General features: G+C 44.1%; 1 protein-coding gene across 3 annotated transcripts; it reads left to right on the top strand.

The window, feature by feature from the left end:
- Nucleotides 1-545: 545 nt before the first annotated feature.
- MOSPD1 (motile sperm domain containing 1) lies at nt 546-22635 on the top strand. Of its 3 annotated transcripts, XM_047081971.1 has the most exons (6): nt 9771-11954; nt 12635-12892; nt 13004-13079; nt 15254-15471; nt 20024-20185; nt 22202-22635. In XM_047081971.1, the coding sequence occupies exons 2-6, from the start codon at nt 12739-12741 to the stop codon at nt 22231-22233; spliced, it is 642 nt and encodes a 213-aa protein (XP_046937927.1). In that variant the 5' UTR covers nt 9771-11954; nt 12635-12738; the 3' UTR covers nt 22234-22635. The 3 variants fall into 3 exon arrangements, with proteins under 3 accessions (XP_046937926.1, XP_046937925.1, XP_046937927.1); XM_047081970.1 differs by lacking the exons at nt 9771-11954; nt 22202-22635 and adding an exon at nt 546-671 and having other exon boundaries at nt 20024-20412; XM_047081969.1 differs by lacking the exon at nt 22202-22635 and having other exon boundaries at nt 9770-11954; nt 20024-20412.

Raw genomic sequence — 22635 nt, 5'->3', positions numbered from 1 at the left:
ATCTTAGGTAAGATAAATCCCTTTGGTTGCAGTCTGGGAGATGGCATGAGCCAAGGCAAGAGTGGAAGGAGAGACCCCAGCCGGGAGGCTACTGTAGAGCTCCAAAGCAAAAAGTCATGGGGGCTGCACGGAGCCCATAGCACTGAGGACAAAGTGGAGAAAGGCGGTCAATAAGACGTGTCTCAGAGGTAGAATCAATTAGCCTTGGGTACTCACGGGATGGATGGATATGTGTGTGTGTGTGTGTGTGTGTAGGGAAGAAGGGGGAGGGAATCAAGCGTGACTGCCCGACAAGTGCAAAGAGAGATGAGCTGACCCTCTGTAAGAGTCTCCGGTCTCCTCAAGGGGCGGCAGGAGGGGAGGGGAGGGGAGGGAAGAGGAAGGACAGGTCCTAGGCAGCAGGAAGAAATCTGGAGCGCGGATTAGGAAGAAACTCAGAAACCCCGGAGGCCAGGTGGCAGTAAGGAGGCTCCGCCCCCGGCTCCGGTCCCGCCCCCGGCTCCGCCTCTTCTCCCTCTTCCCACCCACCCCCAACCGCAGCTCATCCTCCAGGGCGGAGAGAGGTGGCATTTGAGTCCTCCGGTATCCCAGCAGGCAGTGCAGCTTAGAGACGCTGACAAAGGACCGGAGGAGCAGTCGCAGCTGCTTTCCGAGGAGCCGGTGTTGCCGAGGTGAGTCCCCCCCCCCCGTCCCGTCACCCACTTCCTCCGACTTCGGGAAGACGTGGAAGTTACGTTGGCGCGAGACCCCGCGCAAAGAATGAGCCGTACCCAACCCCCGGGCTTGGCTCTGCGACTGACGGCGGGGCTCCGCGGCGCCGGGATGCGGGTGGGAGGTGGGAGCGGGCAGATGGAGTCCTTTCTGCCCCTTCTCTGACTGTCAGCTGCCCGGCCGCCCGCGGATCCCGGCTCCGGGGTCGGGCCGGCCCGTGTGTGCCTTTTTCGTGCCCGGGCGGAGGCAGCAGGCTCGGGATCCTCCCGGTGCCTGCCCGGCAGAGTTCGGTTGCCCCGGGGATGCGACTCCAGGGACAACTCTTTGGCGGATGTTTCGAGGAGGACTGCGGGAGGGAGGTTGACTCCCCATTCGGGGTGACACCGACCTCGCCCTAACTCCTCCTTCCCCCCCCCACCCAGTCGGTCCCCCCCGGCGAGCAACTGGAAGGAAATCGATGGGGCCGGAGCGAGGCGTCCCGGGATGGCCGGAGGGAGGTGAAAGTGGGGTGGCGAGGCTGGGAGGGAGAGCGAACGCCTTCGTGGAATAGTGACGGGGGGCGGTAGTGGAAGGGGTACGTGGCCTGCATCCGTCCCCTTTCCTGGACCTCCGCACGGATCCTGATGGTTGCACCAGCTGCTCGGCTGTAAACAGGCTCACATGACCGGTTTCACATGGAGCCGGCCGGTGTGGGGACGAAGGCTGGAAAGGCTGGGCCCCAGTCAGGTGGAGCTGAAGTCCTAGAACGGACCGTTTGATACTCCCTCTCCTGCCCTCCAGCCCTTAATCAATGTTCTGCGGTTTCGAAGTAACTGACATCTGCCCTCTCCGGACTGAAGTTGCATTTCTGCCCGAGTAGAGTCTAAGAGACCTCACAGCGGGGAGCGAGAGGGCAAATGAGAAAAACGGTCCCGATTGTTGACCTCTGAGGGGAATCAGAGATGGACGCAGACCTGGAAAATGGGATCCTTTGGATCTTGCCTAAAAAGCAGCCCTGTTCTATCGGAATGCATTGCGTTCTTAATGTGAATTCCAGACAGAAGGGGAAAAGTCTACTTTTTCAGCTAGGGCACACCTGGAATTTAATACATTCTTGATGATGAAAACCGTGTCCACATTTCCTTTAAGTGCTTGGAAATCTGCCTGTAAAATGCTATATACAGGATACTGACCAGGGAGTGAACACCAACTTTTAGATTACATACATATTTGATAGAAAGCAGTGGGAAGTTGGGAAAACAGGAAACGGGGCCAAAATGTGCCTTTCAAGTTGTTCACGTCTACATACCCAAACGGCATACAAGATCAAACTAGTTTCTGAAGCATTTCTAGAGCTCTCAAAAATACGAGGTTTACTCAAATACCAGGATGTTGGAAAATCTGGAGTTTCTCAAGTCTGTTAGGGGTAGTGGTGACAGATTCCCTTTACATGTAATATGTAATTGGATGTGATGGACAACATTCAGTGCAAAGTTACCCCTTTGTAGGCAAAGACAGAAAACAGAACAGGTAGCTTATAAAAGAATGCATGTTTCCCTCCTTGAATTGTTCATGCACATTTTCTTCCCCAATTTTTATTTTTTTTCTCCTGAAGTCTTGACATTTAACTCTAGTTTCTGAAAACGAGAAACTACAAGAAAAGCTTCCCCATCCTCTAATAGCCCCATAAAGTAAGTAATCTGCTACTCTTCGTTTTCTGTTTTTAAAACGTTTAAGGTGGAAAATAGAGGAATTTTAAATGTTGTCTAAAATTTACACGAACCGATTATCCATCCGTGTTGCTCTGAATCTTGTGTGGCCACCTTGTAGTATTCTGGAAAAGCTTGCCCTACAATAAATAGATGAAGTGATTTGCTCTTTGAGGCCCTCTGTTTCCTCATCTATAGTATGAAAGTTTTGTTTTAATCTCCAGGGTGCCTGATTGCTCTCAACTTCCATAAAACAGTGCAGTTTTTGATCGGGAACTATTCTTGGACAAAATAAGTTGGTCAAATAAGCCAAGATATTGATATCAGCTGGAAAACATACGGTACATAATGAGAGGTATCCAGAGTCCTAGTAGAAATAGGAATTGTGCTCAAATTCTCATTAGGTAAATTAGCCATGTGGGTTGTCCCTGTCACCTCTCGATCAGGAAATGGAAGATTTAGCCTCAGCTAAATCCTGCCTCCAAAGTTAGAAATAACAGGTACACCCGACTTTCTTGACCTTCCGGGCATAGTACAAAGTGATTCTTTCATTCATTCCAGCTTCTTCCTGAATTAAGTGGACTGTGTGATCAGTGATGAAGTTAGGATGAAAAGAAGGCTCTAGCAGGGTCTCACCTCGTCCGTGCCTTGGTTGGTTCGATCACCGGAACCGATGCCTATTTTCAGCTTTTCAGCGCTTGAAATTTAATTTTGCCAGCACATCCAGAAATTGTCAGTCAGTCTCAAGGATTGGATTCACACTAACCAAACTCACAAAAGATTTTTATGTTACTATGAATGCCAGTTTACTGACTTCCAGTGAGAAGTCAAACTGCCCAGCTGACCGGAAGACTCGTGTGGAAGCCAGGGCACCGTTTGTTTTTGCCACTGGAAACACAGACATTGCGCTCCACCTCCCCTTTTGCTAGGGACCGCGTGGAACACTTCTTTCAGGAAACGCCTAGTGAGTGGTTGATACCTCCGGCAAGGCTGCAGCTTTGATCTAAAAACCATTTCAGTCACACCTTTGTATGGATATATCCTCGGCACCTGATTGAATCTGGGCCACCCGTAAAAGATCTCTAAACTCTGTTTCCTCTCCATTCCTACTGCCTTCATCTGGGCCCTCGTCTCTTCATGTCACATTCAAGCGTTGTTTGTATTTTCAAGCGTTGTTTGTATTTTCCTGTAACTACTCCGGGGTTGGGAGCCGTGCTTGCCCCGGCGGCGGCAACCGGTGCTCCTGCTTGAGCTTGAGATCTTATCCAGGCAGTTCTCTGCTCCAAACCCGTCAGAGCATCTTCTCATCGCCTGCAGCGTGGTTCTCCAAGCGCGGCCTGCGTCAGAATCATCCGGAGGGCTCGTGAAAGCGCAGGTGACCGGGCCCCACCTCCAGAGCTTCTGGGTCAGTAGGTCTAGCTTGGGACCCAAGAATTTGCCTTGTTAACGAGATCCCGGGTGAAGCTGCTGCCGGTCCAGTACCACATGTTGACAACCACGGGCATCCAGGATCAAGTCTACACCCCCGAACGTGGCTTACAGGATTTTTCACCATCCCTTGCCACTCCCCCATACATGCTATTTTTTAACCACACGCAGTGCCAGAGCTTCATCTTAAGAGTCCCTTTCGTGCTTCGACACATGTTCTTCCGGGAACTCACCCCCCTCTCCACTCCCACTGCAAACTCCTATTTAAGGCACACCGTCACTTTCTTTAGGCCCCTAGAGCTTTTTAATCCACCGGCATTTTAACGCGGTCACATGATACCCTAATTACTATGTATATCTGGTTTTTGTGCTAGACGGAGTTTTTCGAGGGCGGAGACCATGTTTCCATCCTTGCTCCACCTTCCCTAGCACAGTGCCTAGCGTATAATAAGTGCTCAGTTAATGGTCCTTGAATGACTTTGTGACTCTAAAACGTTGGAGAGTGCCGTAGGTAGCAACATAGGTATTTCATATAACGAAGTAATTACTGTGGATTAATAGGGATTTCGCTTTGAGAATTGCACATACATCTCGAAATAACGGAAGATCTTGAGATCTTGTAAAACAAAGGTTGGAAATAACTAGTTTAAGAAAAATGTGTTTCTTTAAAAAAATGTGTATTCATTTTCGAGACAGCGTGAGCAGGGGAGGGGCAGGGGTGGGGGGACAGGGGATCTGAAGTGGGGTCTTGGCCGACAGCAGCGAGCCCCATGCGGGGCTTGAACTCGCGAACCACGAGACCATGACCTGAGCTGAAGTTGGACGCTCAACTGACTGAGCCACCCAGGCGCCCCTAAGAAAAATATTTTTAAAAAGATGCTACTGGAGGGCATCTTTATTTTTTTTTTTTTAATCTTAAAACATACACTACTCAGCGTTTACAGTATATAGACTGCTGTGAAGTCTTTTACTTCGGTAAGACCTCAAAGTACGTGGAAAACCTAGAAAATGTGTAAAAACCAAATAGCCTAATATTTGTACAATGAACCATTTAACCTATAGTGAACAGCAGAACAGTGCCTGTGAGACACCTGACTTCAGGAACGTACCAGCCCTTAAAAATCCCAACAGACAGTACTGGAAATTTAAAGAGGAAGAGAGCCGAGTCGATGAAATGGGAAGGAAGAAGCGGTTTTAACACTGGCGAGACTAGAGCAAAAGAACTCACTGCTCTTAACTGTTTAGTAGTTAGCTGGCCACTGGCAGGCCTGCACCAAATATGGCAGAAGGAGATAGTTCCTGTGCCCAGATAAAAGGGAGCGGGCCCAGGGGTGGAGCCCGAACCCTGATCAGAGTAAACACGAGAGCCGGAGAGAGGGGGTCCGTGGCCGGTACACTGGAGCCAAGCAGACGGGTCACTTCACTTGTTTCTGGGGAAGTCTGCTTCAGGTTATCCTTAACCGTTTCAAACCTCAACCCACTTTTTGCACAAGAATCCCCAAGGGCCACTTACTCCATTTGATTTTCTCACAGCCTCCCGTGTCCCCCCCAAAAGGGGGGGTGCAAATGACACTATGCCTTTAAAGTGGTTTCTGTTTGCAATCTCCATTTTGAGTCTGTAGTGGGCAACGGTTTGGAAATTCCCACTTCTCTCCGAGTCTTCTCTTTTCCTTCTGGTCAATCGAAAGGGAGGAAAACAGAAAAAAAAAAAAAATCACACTGGGGGGGGTGCCGGTCTCCCTGGACTGATAGTGGAGAGTGTGTGAGGACTTTATGTGTTTAGACTTTTGTGTGAGTGTGTGTGTGTGTGTGTGTGTGAGAGAGAGAGAGAGAGAGACAGAGAGAGACAGAGAGAGACAGAGAGGGAGGGAGAGAGAGAGTAGTTTACAAACTGGTCACAAGGTGGTGTACAGGCATCGGATTTTCTTTCAGATTTTCATTCATGGTTGTATCCCTGTGCCTTTGTACAGAGGGAAAGGACAAGGCCGTTCCTGCATCGCCAGCTGCCAGCTGCACTGTCTCCCCGTAAGGCTGGGGCTCTTCGGGAACCTAGGCGGCCACTGAGGAGCCAGGGCTGATGACAAGGGAGAGGGGCAGGAGAGCGGCGGGAGGTGTGGGGAGAGACAGCTGGGAGCGCGTGTTCTCTGTTCTCTCACCTGAACCCCTGGCAAGCAGCCACCATAGATTTACTGCTCCCTTAACTGGGATCCTTTCCCTGTCTTTTATGGACAAAGCGCGCTCAGCTGTGAGGTACAGGAATGTTCCTTGATGGGGGAGACTGTTATCAGTAGACGCCCGTAGGCAAAGCTGCTAAGTGCCCGAGGTCGGGTCCATGTAGGATGCCCCCAAACCCAAGCCGACAAAAAACCCACAGAAACACAATACGGCATTGTGCTTGAAGTCTGGGCCGTCAGAAGTAATCCACACAAAGCCAATGTCAGGATATGCCACGAATACAGTAAGTACAGTAAAAGATCACGTGACAAAATCAGTGCGATCTGTATAGATCAGGGACGTAGAGGGGAGACCACAAAGGGGAAATCTGAAGTAGGCTTTGAAGAATGCAGAACGTTTTGGTGTCCAGAGAGGAAGAATAAAATAAACCTTGGGTCCCCATGCCCTAGTGAATAGCTACTGACAGCCGTAACTGTTCTTTCATAACCCGGAAAAGAAAGCGTGCTCAACTTAGTAAGTGAAATCGGCTCTCGGTTTCTTTGTAAAACTGAAAAGGAAACACACACACATCGGGACTTGAATTTGGGATCCTCCTTTTGAGAGCTCTTCTCTCCTGGAAAAGCAGGGAGATTTTGTAGAGAGGAGGGCACGTGTGACAGTGAGCGCACCGGAGGCAGGACTTTGGGAATGAGACCCAGAGGAGATGGTTACTGTACAGGGAAGTGTGGGTCTGGAGACCAGAGATTCGCCACCAGTACCCTGTGCAACCTCGGGTAAGTCCCTTAACTCTCCTGGGCGTGCTCTCCTCTTGGGTCAAATGAGAAGGGCTGAGAGCTAACATTCTTTGACTTGGTGTGTCTTTGATTTGGGGAAAGCGACCTCCTCAACCGATCTGTAGTGAGGCTTTACCGGCTTTAGTATATCATCTCTCCCCCAGAATTTTTGCACTTTATCATTTTGCGATATGGACCGAAGCAAAGAGAAAGCGTTAGTCTCTGGAAAACCATCAGTTAGAGGCAGGTGTTAGGCTTCATTATGTTTGTTGGCAAAGTCTCTAACGTTGCCCTTGGTGACCTGGTGCTAATTCCTCTCCGGTTTCCATTGGTTGGAGTTCGGGAGGCAATTTATATCTTAGCCAAGGTACGTGCGAAATGGGAACGGGGCTACAAAAAAGAAATAATAAAGTGCTAAAGCCGACGAAACACTTCTTTCTTTAATGGTGACTGGGGGATGGACAGCCTATTCATAATTCATGGGAAAAGGTGTACGTATCCAACTCGTAGAGAGAAAGCTTTGAAATGAGAAGGATAAGAATTCTGAGCCATTATGGAGAGCTAGCAAAACTTGCACTCCGACGTATGCCAGTGAACCTCCCCCTAGGGTTCGAAGCAAGAGTTTAGTGCTTGTTCTGTGTGGTTAACTCTGACTTCCCAGATTTATAAAGCGTGTCCTACTCCTGTGTAACAGAACGTTGCACGTTTTCCTCAGGTTGCCAGCCATCTTAAACCTTTGTTTTCCTCACTGTGATGTGTTTCTGTTGCATATACAATCATTTTAGGGGCGCCTGGATGGCTCAGTCGGTTGAGCGTCCGACTTCGGCTCAGGTCATGATCTCGCGGTCTGTGAGTTCGAGCCCCGCGTCGGGCTCTGTGCTGACAGCTCGGAGCCTGGAGCCTGTTTCCGATTCTGTGTCTCCCTCTCTCTCTGCCCCTCCCCCGCTCATGCTCTGTCTCTGTCAAAAAATGAACATTAAAAAAAATTAAAAAAAATTATTTTAAAGAATTGCAGTCGTTGTATTTAACAGTTGAGGGCTTTCAACGTTATTAAAGGATCATGAGTTGGAAAATGCAGTTAATGGAGATTTGTCACACATTGTTTCTAAATTCCTTCTTGAGTTTCAACACTGGCACCTTTTCCGAATTAGGCCCTGGTAGAGTGGTTGTTTAATGCGAGTTTTAATTTAATTTAATATAACTTAATCTAATTTTCTTTTATTTATTTTTTATTTTAGGGAGAGAGTGAGCACACTCAGGGCGGAGGGAGGAAGGGACCGAGAGAGAGAGAGAGACAGACAGACAGACAAGAGACAGAGAGAGACAGAGAGAAAGAGAGAGAGAGACAGAGAGAGAGAGAGAGAGAGAGAGACAGAGAGAAGGAGAATGAGAATGAATGACTCTCAGGCAGGTTCCATGCTCCGTGCAGAGCCTGATGTGGGGCTCAGCCCCGCAACCCCAGGATCATGACCTGAGCTGAAATCAAGAGTCGGATGCTTAACCGACTGAGCCACCCAGGCGCCCCCTCAAATTTTTGTTTTAAACTTTTGAATAGGTATTCAAGGGTTCAGAATTCAAAAGGTACAAAAAGTCATCCAGAGAAACCTCCCCTCCAACCCTGTCCCCAGCCACTCAGTTTGTCTCTCCAGGGGCCGCCCTGGCTATCCTCCCACAGATACTTGACCCATGGCCAGGAAATGTCCCTCTACCACACAAGCGGCAGCATACTCTATACTCTGCATCGTGCCTTGCTTTCCCCACCTAACACTACCCTTGAAGATCAGTCCATATCCACACTGCACAAAGAGCTTTCTCCTCTTTTTTTAAAAAGTTTTTTTAATGTTTATATATTTTTGAGAGACAGAGCGCGAGCAGGGGAGGGGCAGAGAGAGAGGGAGACGCAGAATCCGAAGCGGGCTCCGGGCTCCGAGCTGTCAGCACAGAACCTGACGTGGGGCTCGATCGAACTCAGGGACCGTGAGATCACGACCTGAGCCGACGTTGGACACTTAACCGACTGAGCCACCCAGGCGCCCCCAGAGCTGCCTCTTCTTGACAGACGCCTCGTATCCCAATGATTGGCTGTATCATACTTTATTTTATGACTCCCCTATTAATGGACAGTTGGGCTGTTTCCAGTCTTTTACTATTGACGACAGCTAGCCCTTATTGAGTGTTGGGCTTTGTTCTGTGTGCTTCACATAAATTATTTAATCCTCAGTACTGAGGATTAAAAAACCTCCACATGCATAATTTCACACAAGAGGAATATTTATGGTGGATAAATTCCTAGAAGCAGAGTCTCTAGCACCAAGGACATGTGCGTTCATTTCTTATCACCTATAGTCAGTGAGCCAGTTTATAGCCCTGTCAGCAATGTTAAGAGCGTGCCTGGTTGCTTCCACCATGTGCTATCAAACTTTTTAAAAAATGTTTTTTAAATGTTTATTTATTTATTTTGAAAGAAAGAGCGAGAGAGCATGTACGCACGAGCAGGGGAGGGGCAGAGAGAGGGAGAGAGGATCCCAAGCAGGCTCTGCGCTGCCAGCAGCGTGGGATCGAGCCCCGCATCGGGGATCGTGAGATGGGCACCTGAGCCGAAATCAAGAGTCAGATGCTTAACTGACTGAGCTACCCAGGCACCCCTCAAACTTTTTGATTTTTGCCAATCTGACAAGTAATAACGTGTTTCAGTATAGCTTTAGTTTGTATTTCTCTTGTGAGTGAAGTTACATGGCCTTTGGTAAGTTTAAAAACAATTTCTTTCTTTCTTTCTTTCTTTCTTTCTTTCTTTCTTTCTTTCTTTCTTTCTTTCTTTCTTTCTTTCTTTCTTTTGAGAGGGCTCAAGTAAGTGAGGGGCAGAGAGAGAAAAGAGAGAGACACAGAAGCAGGGCTCACCCAAAGTGGGGCTTGTGTTCACCTGATGTGGGACTCGAACTCCTGAATTATGAGATCATGACCTGAGCTGAAATCAGATGCTTAACAGACTGAGCCACCCAGCACCCAGTATGTCAGTTTCTATAAAATATTGTAGCATTTGCTCATTTTTATAGAGTGCTTTTTCATAGTGATTTATATTTCCTCTACATACAGTAGGGGAGTTAGACATGGCCTGTGATTGAAAATGTTCTTTTGGCTTTGCTTAAAAGTTTTCTTGTCTTGCAGTGTTTTAAGAGTTTTTATATAGTTGAATTTATCAATATATTTTGGTTTCTGGTTGTTAGAAAGCCTCAGATTATATAAAAAAAATGACCCATGGTTTCTGGTGTTTTATGGTTTTATTTTTCTACATTTAAAACTTGGATCCATTTGGAATTTACCCTAATAAAATTTTAGAATTTTACAAGGTGTTAGGAATAAATTCAACTATTTTCCTCCCCCTAGTTGGATTCCTGGTTTTACCAACATTTATCGACTAACCTATTTTCCATAAATCAGAGGCCATCCCACCTTTTACCATCAGCGAAATTCTCATCCTAACATAGTTTCAGAATGAGATGTTGAATATTATTTAGTGAGGGCAAACTTGTTTGTTCTGTTTCTAATAGCCAAGCTTACTAAGCAAGTAATAGAGCTAATTATTTTCTGTCAAAAACAATATGCCAGACTTCTGAGAGCACATTATCCAAACAGAAACGTGTATGGCTCTTAGCAGACAGAAAAGTCGTGAAAGAAAAGACAAAGTCGTGGCAAATAAAAACTCAAAATTAGAATGATTTCACCAGATGTTCCTCAGAATGATCTTACTTTTATTGTATTACAACGGACAGTTTGGTAGAGTGGAGACGCCGGACTGAAGGCAGGAGGCCTGCTGACTTTATTGTCTCCGTCTAGTCTCTTCCTCACTTAATAACCCCAGCAAACACTTAGAACATTGCCTGGCCTACAGTAAGTGCTAAAAGCATTGCATGTATTAATTAATTCAGTATGTGTAGTTAATAAAAAGTTTGTAATCTGTTATGAATTATACACATATTAAATGTTATTACTAATAGAAATGTCAATAGGCCCTTTCAGCTTGGTCAAAAAAACCCCAAACCCAAAACCACCCCACAGCTGTCATGAGCTACATGTGTGCCACAAAGTATAAGGATAAGTCAAATGATGATCCGGGAAAGCTTGGAGATTATGACCTTCCCAATGTTGTCCCTCACCTCTGCATTTCTGTGACTTGGCATAGGCCGTTCCCTAGGTCAGAGAGCCTTTCCTACCTGTGGCCCCCCACCCTCCCCCCAGACACAGAAGTATATATCTTTTTTTTCTTTAGGAACTACCTCAAATGTCGTCCCTTAGCCCCTCTTCCAGGAAGACTAACTCAGGTAGTCTTGTAAATGCCTAGCACTTTTATATAGAGTGGTATGCCTCATGACAGGGGTAGATTAAACATTGTTCCATCAGTTAGACTCGAGTCTTTTGAGGTCAGGGCCCTCTGTGTATCTCTGCACAGCCCCTGACATAGTTGCTGGCTTATAACAGGTGTTCAACTGAAAGGAAAGAATAAAAACGTGTATCCATGATTACACAGTATCTTCCTTGATAAAAGTTAGAAAGGCCTCAGGCAGAATCAGCACCCAGGCCCCTGACAGCTGGTAAAACCAAACAGCTTAATCTTCTGTTCTATTTCTCTTTGACTGTGTGGGAACCTGAACGCAAAGTATTAAGTGGCGTATGGCCTATTTTAAAGGTATGCTCTACCGAGTGAAAAATCAGACATTTCCTGTGATCGCGTCGTTCCAGCTTCTGCATTTTCAAAAGCCACATTCTTAGGACGGTAGCTAAGTCGGAACGTTGTTGATTAAAATTAGCCCGAGAAATAAACACAGAAACATCACACACACCAGACCGTCAGACTTCTGCCAGCCACAACTATTCAGAACATACTCGAGAACCCCAGAAGGAATCCAAAAGGTCTCTAAGTTGGAAGCAAATAGTTCTCACGAAGCCTGTGTACTTGACGTAGGAGGGGAGGCACAGTGCCACTTGCATGCCACAGCCTATTTACTGCCTTTGAATTTTCATAGAAGACTCCCAAGGACTCCTTAACAAGTCTGGATATTCAGCTTCCTTTCAAGACATTTTTGCTTGTCTTGGGTTTTCGGTAGAAAAAAAGATGAAAAGAACTCTTCCACCCATGCGGCCAGAAAGCACTAACTAAAGCATGGTTGAAATGAGTGTGAAAGTAAGTCTCATGTTTTTCTCCCACAAATCACGGAAACTTCCTTTGTTTTATACTTTTTAGTCTTTAAGAAGTCTGGTTAGCTCACATAAAGTCAGTTGTGACAATACTTGATTTATTCTTTTTTAGAGAAGTTTGTTTATTTAAGAGGGAGTGCGAGCAGGGGAGGGGCAGACAGAGAGGGAGAAAAAGAGAGAGAAAGAGAGAGGGAGGGAGAATTTCAGACAGGCTCCATGCTGAGCGTGAAGCCTGACATGGGGTTCAGTCCCACAACCCTGGGATCGTGACCTGAGCCAAAATCCAGGGTCGGATGCTCAACCGACCGAGCCACTCAGGCGCCCCTGATTTATTCCACTTCTTAAGAAATCCGAGGTTTTAAAAGAGTGCTGTCCGTGATCGCACCTCTTTGAAAGAGGGTGATTAATTTGAGGTAGAAACACTTCTTTATTCTAGCATTTATGTAATTTATCATAGGTTGAAATCTTGAATGTGAAGGAGTGTGTGTAAATTTCTTTGCGTAGTTTGGTACTAACCGTATAAGTAGGCCAAGAGGAAGAGTCAAAAGGTATCTTTAAAATGATTTGGGGACCTATTTTAATGCAAGCTGAACATGCTTTTTTGTGGAGGGACAACAAATGAAAACAGGTATCATTCGATTTCCTTCTCTCTTCTTCTCTTTCTAGATTGCCAAAATGCTTTGGAGTTTTTAACTAACTGACTTAAGAAAAGTCCAAAATAGATTTGAGACTGTAAAAACAGAAGCTGCAGCAAGGGGGATTCAGTGCCAATGCATCAACAAAAAAGACAGCCAGAGTTAGTGGAAGGAAATCTTCCTGTTTTTGTGTTTCCCACGGAGCTAATATTTTATGCAGATGACCAGTCAACACATAAGCAAGTGTTGACTCTGTATAATCCCTATGAGTTTGCCTTAAAGTTCAAAGGTGAGTCTCCCAGGTCTATTTCATGGAGTTTTAACTAGTCCCTACTAATTTTTTACTTGTAGAAACTAATTTTTAAAAAACACTAATGGCCATTGTGACTTTTTCTTTCAGTTTTGTGTACTACTCCAAATAAGTATGTTGTCGTCGATGCTGCAGGTGCAGTAAAGCCTCAGTGTTGTGTGGATATGTAAGTCGAAATCACTTCCTGGTAACATGTTTTAAGTGTGTTCATATTTATGTGTTTAACTTGAAAAGGCTCTCGTCCTGAAGCCGTTCCCACATAGGCATGTGATATATTTTGAATTTCTGCTGCAAGTTTTAGTCTCAAAATTCTTAAGAAGTCCCTAAGATTCCAAACGGGTTGACCAAATACTTAATAGTATTTCATGGTGTTGGAGCTGATATGTGTGTTAATATTTCCACGAACATTTCCTCATTGTTGTGCTTTTAGTCAGAGCAGGGTCATTTATGAAGGTAAACTTCTGACTTATTCTTTTAAATTTCTCTGGCTATAATAGGGAATTTAGCTTTCTTCGGAACATCCTATTATAGCGGCATTTGGGAAACGAATAACGCTACGTTCACAGAACGATGGTAATGTGAGTTCATCTGAAATGATTCAGCTAATAAGCCTGGAAGTTAATCTATACACACAGGAAGGAAGTGTGTGACTGCTCATCTGTAAAAGGTTATCTGAGCTCTTCCAGATAATTTCGTCTTAGGGTGTCAGATAAATGATTATTTGTTCAAGCTGTTCATATTTAATTTTCACTTTGGAGCCAGTGGTGACCAGATGGATCCATTGACCAGCTCTTTTTTAAAAAAAATTTTTTAATGTTTTATTTATTTTTGACAGAGAGGGAGAGAGAGACAGAGCATGAGCGGGGGAGGGGCAGAGAGGGAGACACAGAATCCGAAGCAGGCTCCAGGCTCCGAGCTGTCGGCCCAGAGCCCGACGCGGGGCTCGAACTCGTGAACCACGAGATCGTGACCTGAGCTGAAGTCGGACGCTCAACCGACTGAGCCACCCAGGCGCCCCGCCATTGACCAGCTCTTAATTTAAGCTACCGAGTAAACCATATTTGTTTAAATCTTCCATGAGAATGAGAAGCACACGTGTTTTTTTGTCCGGACACATTTTCATCCTCTCCTGTCCGTAAGATGATATATCTTTAGAGGACGTGTTTTCACAGGTTTCTTTTGATTTTCATTCAGTGCACAATAAGCAAAGGACTGCTCCAAAGAAATGTAGTCTCTTGCCAAATAAATGTGTTATCTTTGACCTAATCGGTTTGTGTTCTCTATTAACAACGAAGCAAAATAAATGGAATTGCAGATAACTCTCATAAAAATTGAAGTGCTTTAGACTCTTTTCAGAGGAACACGGAAGTGCGTTGTCAGCCTTCTGGTTAGCCTTCTGGTTGACAGTGGTCATACTGGGTTATTTACTTATTCAATTGCTTGTTTTTACCTGTGTGCATAGACTTGCAATTCTGAGTCTAGGTGAGGTTTGTTACGTGAATGATAAGTTGTCAGTAGAAGTCGATGAGACTTTTGTGAGGAAGAAACCATCTTACATATGTCCTATTTAGTAACTTTTGCTGCCCACAGATATCAAGGGGAAAAAAAGGCCATTGCTAAAAGGAATTTTCTTTACCTATGTTTTCTTTTACTTCAGACTTTAAAAACATTTTTTACATTTACTTATTTATTTTGAGAGAGAGAGCGAGCAAGTGGGGTGGGGGCAGAGAGAAGGGAGAGAGAGAATCTCAAGCAGCCTTTTCAGCGCAGAGCCGGATGCGGGGCTCGAACTCACAAACTGTGAGGTCACGACCTGAGCCGAAATCAAGAGACCGATGCTTAACCAACTGAGCCACCCAGGCACCCCACTTAAGAGTTTTATTCTATGTTGCAGAGTATGTGTTCTCATCAGAGATTTTATTAAAACATTTTTTTAAGTTTATTCATTTTGAGAGAGTGAGAGATTGCACAGCATGAGCGGGGGAGGGGCAGAGAGAGAGGGAGAGAGGGAATCCCAAGCAGGCTCTGCGCAGTCAGCGCACAGAGCCCGACACAGGGCTCAGTCTCATGAACTGTGAGATCATGACCCGAGCCAAAATCCAGAGTTGGACCCTTAACCGACTGAGCCACCCAGGCGCCCTGTGTTTTCATCGAGTATTTTAGAACCACCCATTTCCTTTTGGTCTATGCTGTGATTTTGTTTTAACATCATTAGCCAATTTCTGTATTTGAGTATTTGGGTATAAGTCAGTTAATGTTCTCTTGTATGCAATCTCTGGCTGAATTCCGTTTGACAGGCCCCCAGAAACCTAAACAGCATTTATTTTTTAATGTTTTCAGTGTGATTCGTCATAGAGACGTTCGATCCTGTCACTATGGTGTAACGGACAAATTCCGTCTCCAAGTTTCCGAGCAAAGCCAGAGGAAGGCTTTAGGAAGGAAAGAGGTTGTGGCTACTCTTCTCCCGTCTGCAAAAGAACAACAAAAGGAAGAAGAGGAAAAAAGGATAAAGGAACATTTAACTGAAAGTTTATTTTTTGAGCAGTCCTTTCAACCAGGTAGTCTTGGTTTGCTTTGAAAGCCCTTTGGAGGTCTTATGCATGTCTAACTTGAAAACAGGGAGCTAAGAATCATTACTAGAAAAATGATCTGCCCCCTTAAACCTAATTAACTACTTCCAAACCGAACTTAGAGATCTGGTACCCTAACGTCAAGCAAGAGGCCTCGAGCTAGCCTTGAAACAGGGAGAAAGCGTCTCGGCAGCAGCCGAGGCCGTCAGGACAGGGTTGCCATGGCCTTTTACATGTGTGTGGCCTGAGAATGCAGCTACCGCGCTCGATGGGGCTAGCGCAATTTGGCAGTTATATACTTTTGTTTCTGTGACTTTCCCGTATCCTTTCTCATTTAATTAGTTCGAAGAAGGAGAGAGATTGTGTTTGGCAATAGGCCAAGCTTGGTGCACCGTTCATATTATTTTGAAAAAAAAAAAATCTCATTAAAGTTGAAGTTAATTAAACTAAGTAGATTATAATATCCCCTGTGGGCTATTAATTGAATCCCTCTCCATTCCTCATTTCCTTCCAGCTTAGATATTCAGAAGCGTTATGATATATTCTTTCAACATTGACACTATCCTCATATTCAACTCTTTGGACGTCAGTCCTCCTCCCTCTTAACTTCTCATTATCTTCTTCCAACCCTATTATAAGAGGAGGAAGATAAAATTTTCCATAGAAAAACATGGAAACTTTTTGATAGTGATAGATGAATGTGATAGCAGCTGTCCTTGAAATTGCAACATTATCTATGAGGAATTAAAAACAAATCTGCTTGTCGTTACATTAATTCACAGATCCCTATCAGTTTGTTCATCCTAGAGTGTTTATTTGGATACCACAGGGAGTAATGCCTCTTTGATTTACTGTAGGCAAGAGTCTTCTCTGTCCATGCAGGCAGTGCCCAGATTTTCTGCTGTACCAAGACCAGGGACTAGGTAGCAGCCAGTAGATTGCTTTCTTCTCAGCAACTGTCATGGACGGGCAGGACCAGATTTTCAGCTTTTGAAGCTGAAAGAGAACCTCTGGTAAATGTCGCTTTGATCTCCGATCAGTATTGCGAAGTTGACTTATAAATATTTATGAAATGCAAGATTCCCCCTGTAAAATGCCTTCTGTAGAATGAGAAGAGTCATATAATGAGTATTTGTTTTTTGATGTTAAATTCATAAATGCATAATTGGCTCATTTCTGTTTTTAACAGACCAGTTTATTGTATTAAAAAACATTTTTTTTAGTGTTTATTTATTTTTTGGGGAGAGAGAAAGACCAGAGCACAAGCAGAGGAGGGGCAGAGAGAGAGGGAGGCACAGAATGCAAAGCAGGCTCCAGGCTCTGAGCTGTCAACACAGAGCCCGACATGAGGCTTGAACCCACAAATCGTGAGATCATGACCTGAGCCGAAGTCAGATGCTCAACCGACTGAGCCACCCAGGTCCCCAACAGACCAGTTTGATAGCCAAAAAACATAAGGGTTAAAAGTTCAGTTTTATCTATCTATCTATCTATCTATCTATCTGTCGATAGATAGGTATTTCCTTTAGTTTAAAATTTATTACAGTTCTGGTGAAAATCATCCTAAAAGGTTAAGTAATTACAGCGTGTATTAATTGAGCATTTTTTTCTTATTTTACTTTGATAATGATCCTTTGGTATCTGAAGTGTATTAGGAAATTCTTGTAATTGTGAAATCAAAGTAGGTAAATGAATGAGGTGATTTCTGTTTTGAAAACAAAACAAAAAAACCTCTCTAAGCCAGCCATGTCGGGAAGCTGAAGGAAGGCAAGCACCTTACTTGTCTCATTGACCGTCATGACCTCGGCACCTAGCACAGTGCCCGGCACAGGGTAGTTACACAGGAAGTGTGTACGTGGCCTTCACTAGGAGGCCTGGACTTCTCATCTGGCAGGGTCTGTTGGCTTGGTTTTCTTTGTCTTACAAGGTTTCCATGGCTCTCGCCAGTCTTCAGAGCAAAGGGGATACCGCAGTAGAGCCCCATATGAAGTCCTGACCGAGCTGTCCAGTTAGCGAGTAGTTACCCCAATGTTTCTAATGTGGCAGGAAACCAAGTAAAGTTTTCTTCTCTAATAGAGTATAAGGGTGACTGATGGAGTCTATGTTGACAAAGTAGTATTTGTCGCTTCTCCTGTTTATTAAATTCATAGTAAATTATGTCTGGTTTCCAGTATGTAGAATTCTACACTTTTTCATTGAGTTTCTCTAAACCGAAATGTTGAAACGAATCGAGATTGTTTGGGGGGAGGTTTTGAACTGTCCTTATTTTTGCACATCTTTGGCTCAGAAAGATGTTTATTAGACATATTACAAGGGCAACAACGTTGTGAGCCTCCGCGAACCAGCCAGAAAATGGTCAAAGGCTAGATCGTGAAAGATTTGGGTTTTATAAATGTATTGAAAGGCAGTAAAAATGAGAAATGTCTTCTCGAGTTGATTGTACTAGAAAAGACATAGCAGTAACAAATTCAAAAAGGAAGACAGCACCTACAGTCCCACACACTTCACAGCTCTGCTTATGTAAGTGTTCCGTGTTACTTTCCAGACCTCGTCTATGTGCGTGAATACACTCATACATACATTTTTTTCATTTAACAGAAATTTAAGAGAAACCCACAAAGCATACTTTTACAAACGACCACAGCCCAGGTTTATTAGGAAGATGTTTTGAAAAGATGCAGCTGAACCTTAGTGAGTCTGTCTTAATGATATTACTAATGAACTGCCCTGTCTATGCAGTGTTTGAGTCCGTGCCCTCTGGCTTAAGAAAATTACAGTCGTCATTACTGTTTGTAACAGTGAAAGACTGAAAATCACCTAAAAGTCCATCGACTGGGGATTGATTAAATTATGAGCGTTCGTGAGATGGGATGCCAGGCAGGCATTTATTTACAAGGATCTGATGGAATGATAGATGGTTATACATTGACCTACTAAGAGGCTCAAATATATTTCGGAGAGGAAAAAACAGTTATAGAACACTGTGTATATTATGGTCTCATTTATGTTAAAAAAAAAAAGTTTTTACATGTTTATATGGGTATTTATAAAATCCAAAAGGATCTATATCAAGCCTTAACCGTGTTCCCTCTGGGGGGATGGGACCGGTCAGGAAACTGTTTTCTCCATCTCTGTAAAACCTTTGCAACAATCTTGGAGTTTCAGCAAAAAAGCAATTTCCCTTTTGAAAGATTTCAAGCATCTATGCAAATGTCTTTGGAATTTTTCTAAATACTAAAAGTTCCTTGAGATGATCTTTATTGTGGGTTTGTAGCCAGCAGTGTAGTTTTCACAAACAAATGTTTTCCTTGAAAGCCTATCTCTGCAGCAGATATAAAGATATTTCATTTATTAACTAACATGAGACTTGTTTTTCGGTATTTATGCTATGGTTTCATCTCAAGCAGTAATCACTACAAAATCTGAATTTGTTTTCACCTGTGTGGCTTTGGCAAGGCTCCATTAAACTTCATGCAACAGCTAAGGTGTTAATAATTTAGAAAAGCTGCATTTAATAATAAAATGAGCAGCGTTATTTCATGAATAAAACACCAGATTGTGTTGCTGTTGGCTATTCCTTTTAATGAAAGAAGGGTGGTGCGAAAAGCTAGATGACAGAATGTACTGTTACTGGGTTTCTTAAAAATATGGCCATGAATATTGTACACATACAGCCAGAACTGTCGAATAGCAGGCCTGATCGTGTTGTTTTTTTTTTTATTTTATTTGATCGTGGTAAGAACACTTAACACGGGATCTGCCCTACTCACACATTTTTAAGTGCACGATACAGTAGCGTTAACTATAGGCACAATGTTGTACGGCAGATCTCTAGAACTTACTCATTTTACTTTATGCCCATGATTAGCGTCTCCCATTGTAAACACACACCCCCCCAGTCCCTGGCAACCACCGTCCTACTCTCCGATTCTGAGTTCGGCTCTTTTAGACACTTCACGTGAGTGGAATCATGCAGTATTTGTCCTTCTGTGACTGGTTTATTTCATTTAGCGGGATACTTGCCAGATACTGCTTTTGATTTCTTCTTGGCTGTAAATGGGGTAGAGCAGAGGACAAGAATCTTCACGGGTAGCTTTAAAACACTCAAGTAGTGCCTTTCTGCTGCTTTAAACATTTTCAAAAACGGTAGCAGGATGCTACAGTTATTAGGACCACACTTGTCTGGAGACCTACCTAAGATGCTCTCAGAAGGCAGTGCGCTCCAAAATGGAGTAGACACAAGAAATACATTGGGGTGAAACTGATTAGGGTGAGGTTGGGAGCGGGGTAAGAATGGTGACCTTTCGGCAGGAGCTCGCTACCTCATAATGCCACTTCAGCACTCTATTCTGTAATGGCCCAGCAGTTATGGGCTTCCAGATAAGTCCAGCAGATAGGTCCCCATGGAATGGAAATGTTGGGGAAAGAGAGAAGTCAGACAGAACCAGAATCCTGGTGAGTGGTGGGCAGTTTATGTGAAGAACTTTGGTCTTAAGTCCTTTTCAAACAAGCAGGCTCGGGGATATTTGTCTTGTTACAGAAAACAGAACTGTCTCTTCAGGACCTAGTTTACTGACTGTCTTCCTGGGAGTGGTGTGCATTGCGGCTTTGATGCTTCCTACGCTGGGGGATGTGGAATCGCTGGTGCCTCTCTACCTCCACTTAAGTGTGAATCAAAAATTAGTGGCTGCTTATATCTTAGGTAAGTGTTTGGAGGATGCATTTGGGTCCTATGTGTGGGCTCAGAGGTGGCGGTGGTGCTGACACCTGTTTAATTTTTTTTTTTTTTTTTTTAGAAAAACAGGTAAGATTGCTTCAAAAGCATGTGTTGAGGTGTTGAGGTAACGTGCACTTTAAGATTTAATTTTTGGCTTTCACTGAGTTCTTTTTTTTTTGAAGGTCATTTATTTAAGTAATCTCTACACCCAACGTGGGGCTCGAACTCATGACCCCAAGATCAGGAGTCGCCCGCTCTTGTGACTGAGCCAGCCAGGTGCCCCTACAATTAGTTCTTTGTAGCCTATTGATCTAGCACCTAATACTGTATTCAGTTATCTTCATTTTGCTGACTTTCAATGGTATAAGACATGTAAAAGATGTAAAATGCATGTATTCCACGATCCAGCATTTCTACTTCCAGGAATTGATTGTAGGGAATCACCTCGACGTGGTGCATACAGTGACCTAGGTGAACACTGCAGCCTTGTTGAACCTCGTGAGCCTTTCTCTTTAAGCCCGTTCCCATATTTCCTGTTAAATTATTCTTTCAGCCATCCTAGCTTGAAATCTTATAATTAGCTTAACCGAACAGTTACTCAGTACCTGCCCCGTGTCAGGGATCAGGGTTCTGGTGATGACAGACCCTGTCTTTGTAGTCTCCTGGCACCTCTTCTGAGACGCCAAGTCTTCAGTATTCTTTCAGTATTCCTTGGAATGCTCTTCTTTTTTTTTTTTTTTTTTTAATTTTTAAAAAAATTTTTTAGAGAGCACAGGTGAGCAGCGGGTAGGGCAGCGGGGGAGAGAGAGAGAATCCTAAGCAGACTCCATGCTCAGCATGGAACCCGGTGCGGGGCTCGATCCTACAGCCCTGGGATCGTGACCTGAGCTGAAATCAAGAGTCGGATGGACGCTCAGCCGACTGAGTCACCCAGGCGCCCCCTTGTCTCTTTTTTTTTTAATTGAAAAATTGTCTTCTAAATATGACACCCTACCTTCTGTCTGTGTCCCTTCTCTTCCTATTCTCCCCCCACACACACACCCTTGCCCTTTATTTTCTCCCAAATGCTCCATCACATTGCTGTTAGACCGATTTCCCTTCTGGTCTGGTTTTACGGCCACCACTCCCTACTGAGGAGCCTTCAGTGGTTCCCCAAGTCCATAGGAAGAAGTAGGAGTCCACAGTTTGGCATCTGAGGCTCTCCACACTCTGTGACTTCTTTGAGCTAATCTTGTCTAGCTGATGCCCTGGATAAATCCTGGATCGGAGCCTGTTGGATTATTTATTGATTCCCCGAAAAGCTCATTCTGAGAGTCCGCTCAACCTCTTTGTGCTCGCTCTTGCCATCTTCCCTCACCTGAAATGCCCGCCGATCGCATTCTCCTTTATCATTCCTGTCAGTCTTTTAGGCTTATCTCAGCTTTACCTTTTGGGGCACCTTTTCTGACTGCCCCGGTCCTACGCAATTATTCTCCTTCTCTGTACTTTATCACTCACTTTTTTTCCTTATGCCACTTATTTAGGACCGAGCATATTCTTCGGTTATTACATTTTTATGGTTTTACGTATGGAGTCTCTTCAAAAGAGACAGGCCAAACAGGAATACTATGCTTCTGTCTCTTTGTGGTCCTAGAGCCCCGGGATGGGCTCGGAATGTGTTTGTCGACGAAGTTGGCGGGCTTTACTGATACTTGAAAATGCCGTGTCTGCTATTGTGGCTGATGTGACTGGATAAAGCGGGAGCTGTTTTTGATGGTTAAAAAATTAGCTATGGCCAGACATTAGTGATTTAATTAAATCTGTCCAGTGACTGCCCATTGCTATAAATTGGATTTCTTCTGTATAATATCAACTGTTCACACTGACTTTGAATTCTTGGTAGAGCGCGCCTGCCCATGTGCTGTATTTTATTTGCTCATTGGGGCCTAAACAATTACTTATTGAATGGAAGATCATGTAAAATGCACGGCTTTAACTTTTCTTCAATTTTTTTTCTTTCAGGTCTTATCACAATGGCCATACTTAGAACATGAGCAAGGAATTCAGTTGACTTCTGAAGTAAATTTATCTTGCAAATATGAATGTGGACTGCCTTTTATCTCTTTCACTCCATTAACATGCTACAGACTATTGAGTGATTTACAATAATTGCAAATGTATAATTGCAAACGTATAATATATATTTTAAATTACTCTATAATTTTATTTGAAGGACTCTAGCACATTATGATACAGACAGCAAGGATGCCTCTGAATTACGCCTAGGAAATTATTTGAAAAAATTCTTTTTATATCTAAACCGATTATGCAAAAGACTTTAACCATCTGTTATTTTCTCATCTTTTTTTCTAATTTACTTTGATTAAGGTCGTATGTCCTTCACAGTTAAAGGCCTGAAAGAGCAAACTGACCAGCTTAAATGTAAAATGACATTT

This window comes from Lynx rufus, unplaced genomic scaffold, assembly GCF_022079265.1.
Source record: "Lynx rufus isolate CCGP_SWC_20201006 ecotype Redwood Valley unplaced genomic scaffold, mLynRuf1.p SCAF_19, whole genome shotgun sequence".
Classification (NCBI taxonomy): domain Eukaryota; kingdom Metazoa; phylum Chordata; class Mammalia; order Carnivora; family Felidae; genus Lynx; species Lynx rufus.
The sequence above is the reverse complement of the archived record's forward strand: the minus strand, read 5'-3'. Positions and strand labels throughout refer to the sequence as shown.

What these genes read in the sequence shown, in the direction of transcription:
- MOSPD1 (XM_047081970.1), top strand. Translation starts at nt 12,739, where the DNA reads ATGCATCAACAAAAAAGACAGCCAGAGTTAGTGGAAGGAAATCTTCCT. An exon ending in GTTTGCCTTAAAGTTCAAAG is followed by an intron (nt 12,893 to 13,003) that starts GTGAGTCTCCCA and finishes TTTTTCTTTCAG; the next exon opens with TTTTGTGTACTACTCCAAAT. An exon ending in TGAGCAGTCCTTTCAACCAG is followed by an intron (nt 15,472 to 20,023) that starts GTAGTCTTGGTT and finishes GTCTTGTTACAG; the next exon opens with AAAACAGAACTGTCTCTTCA.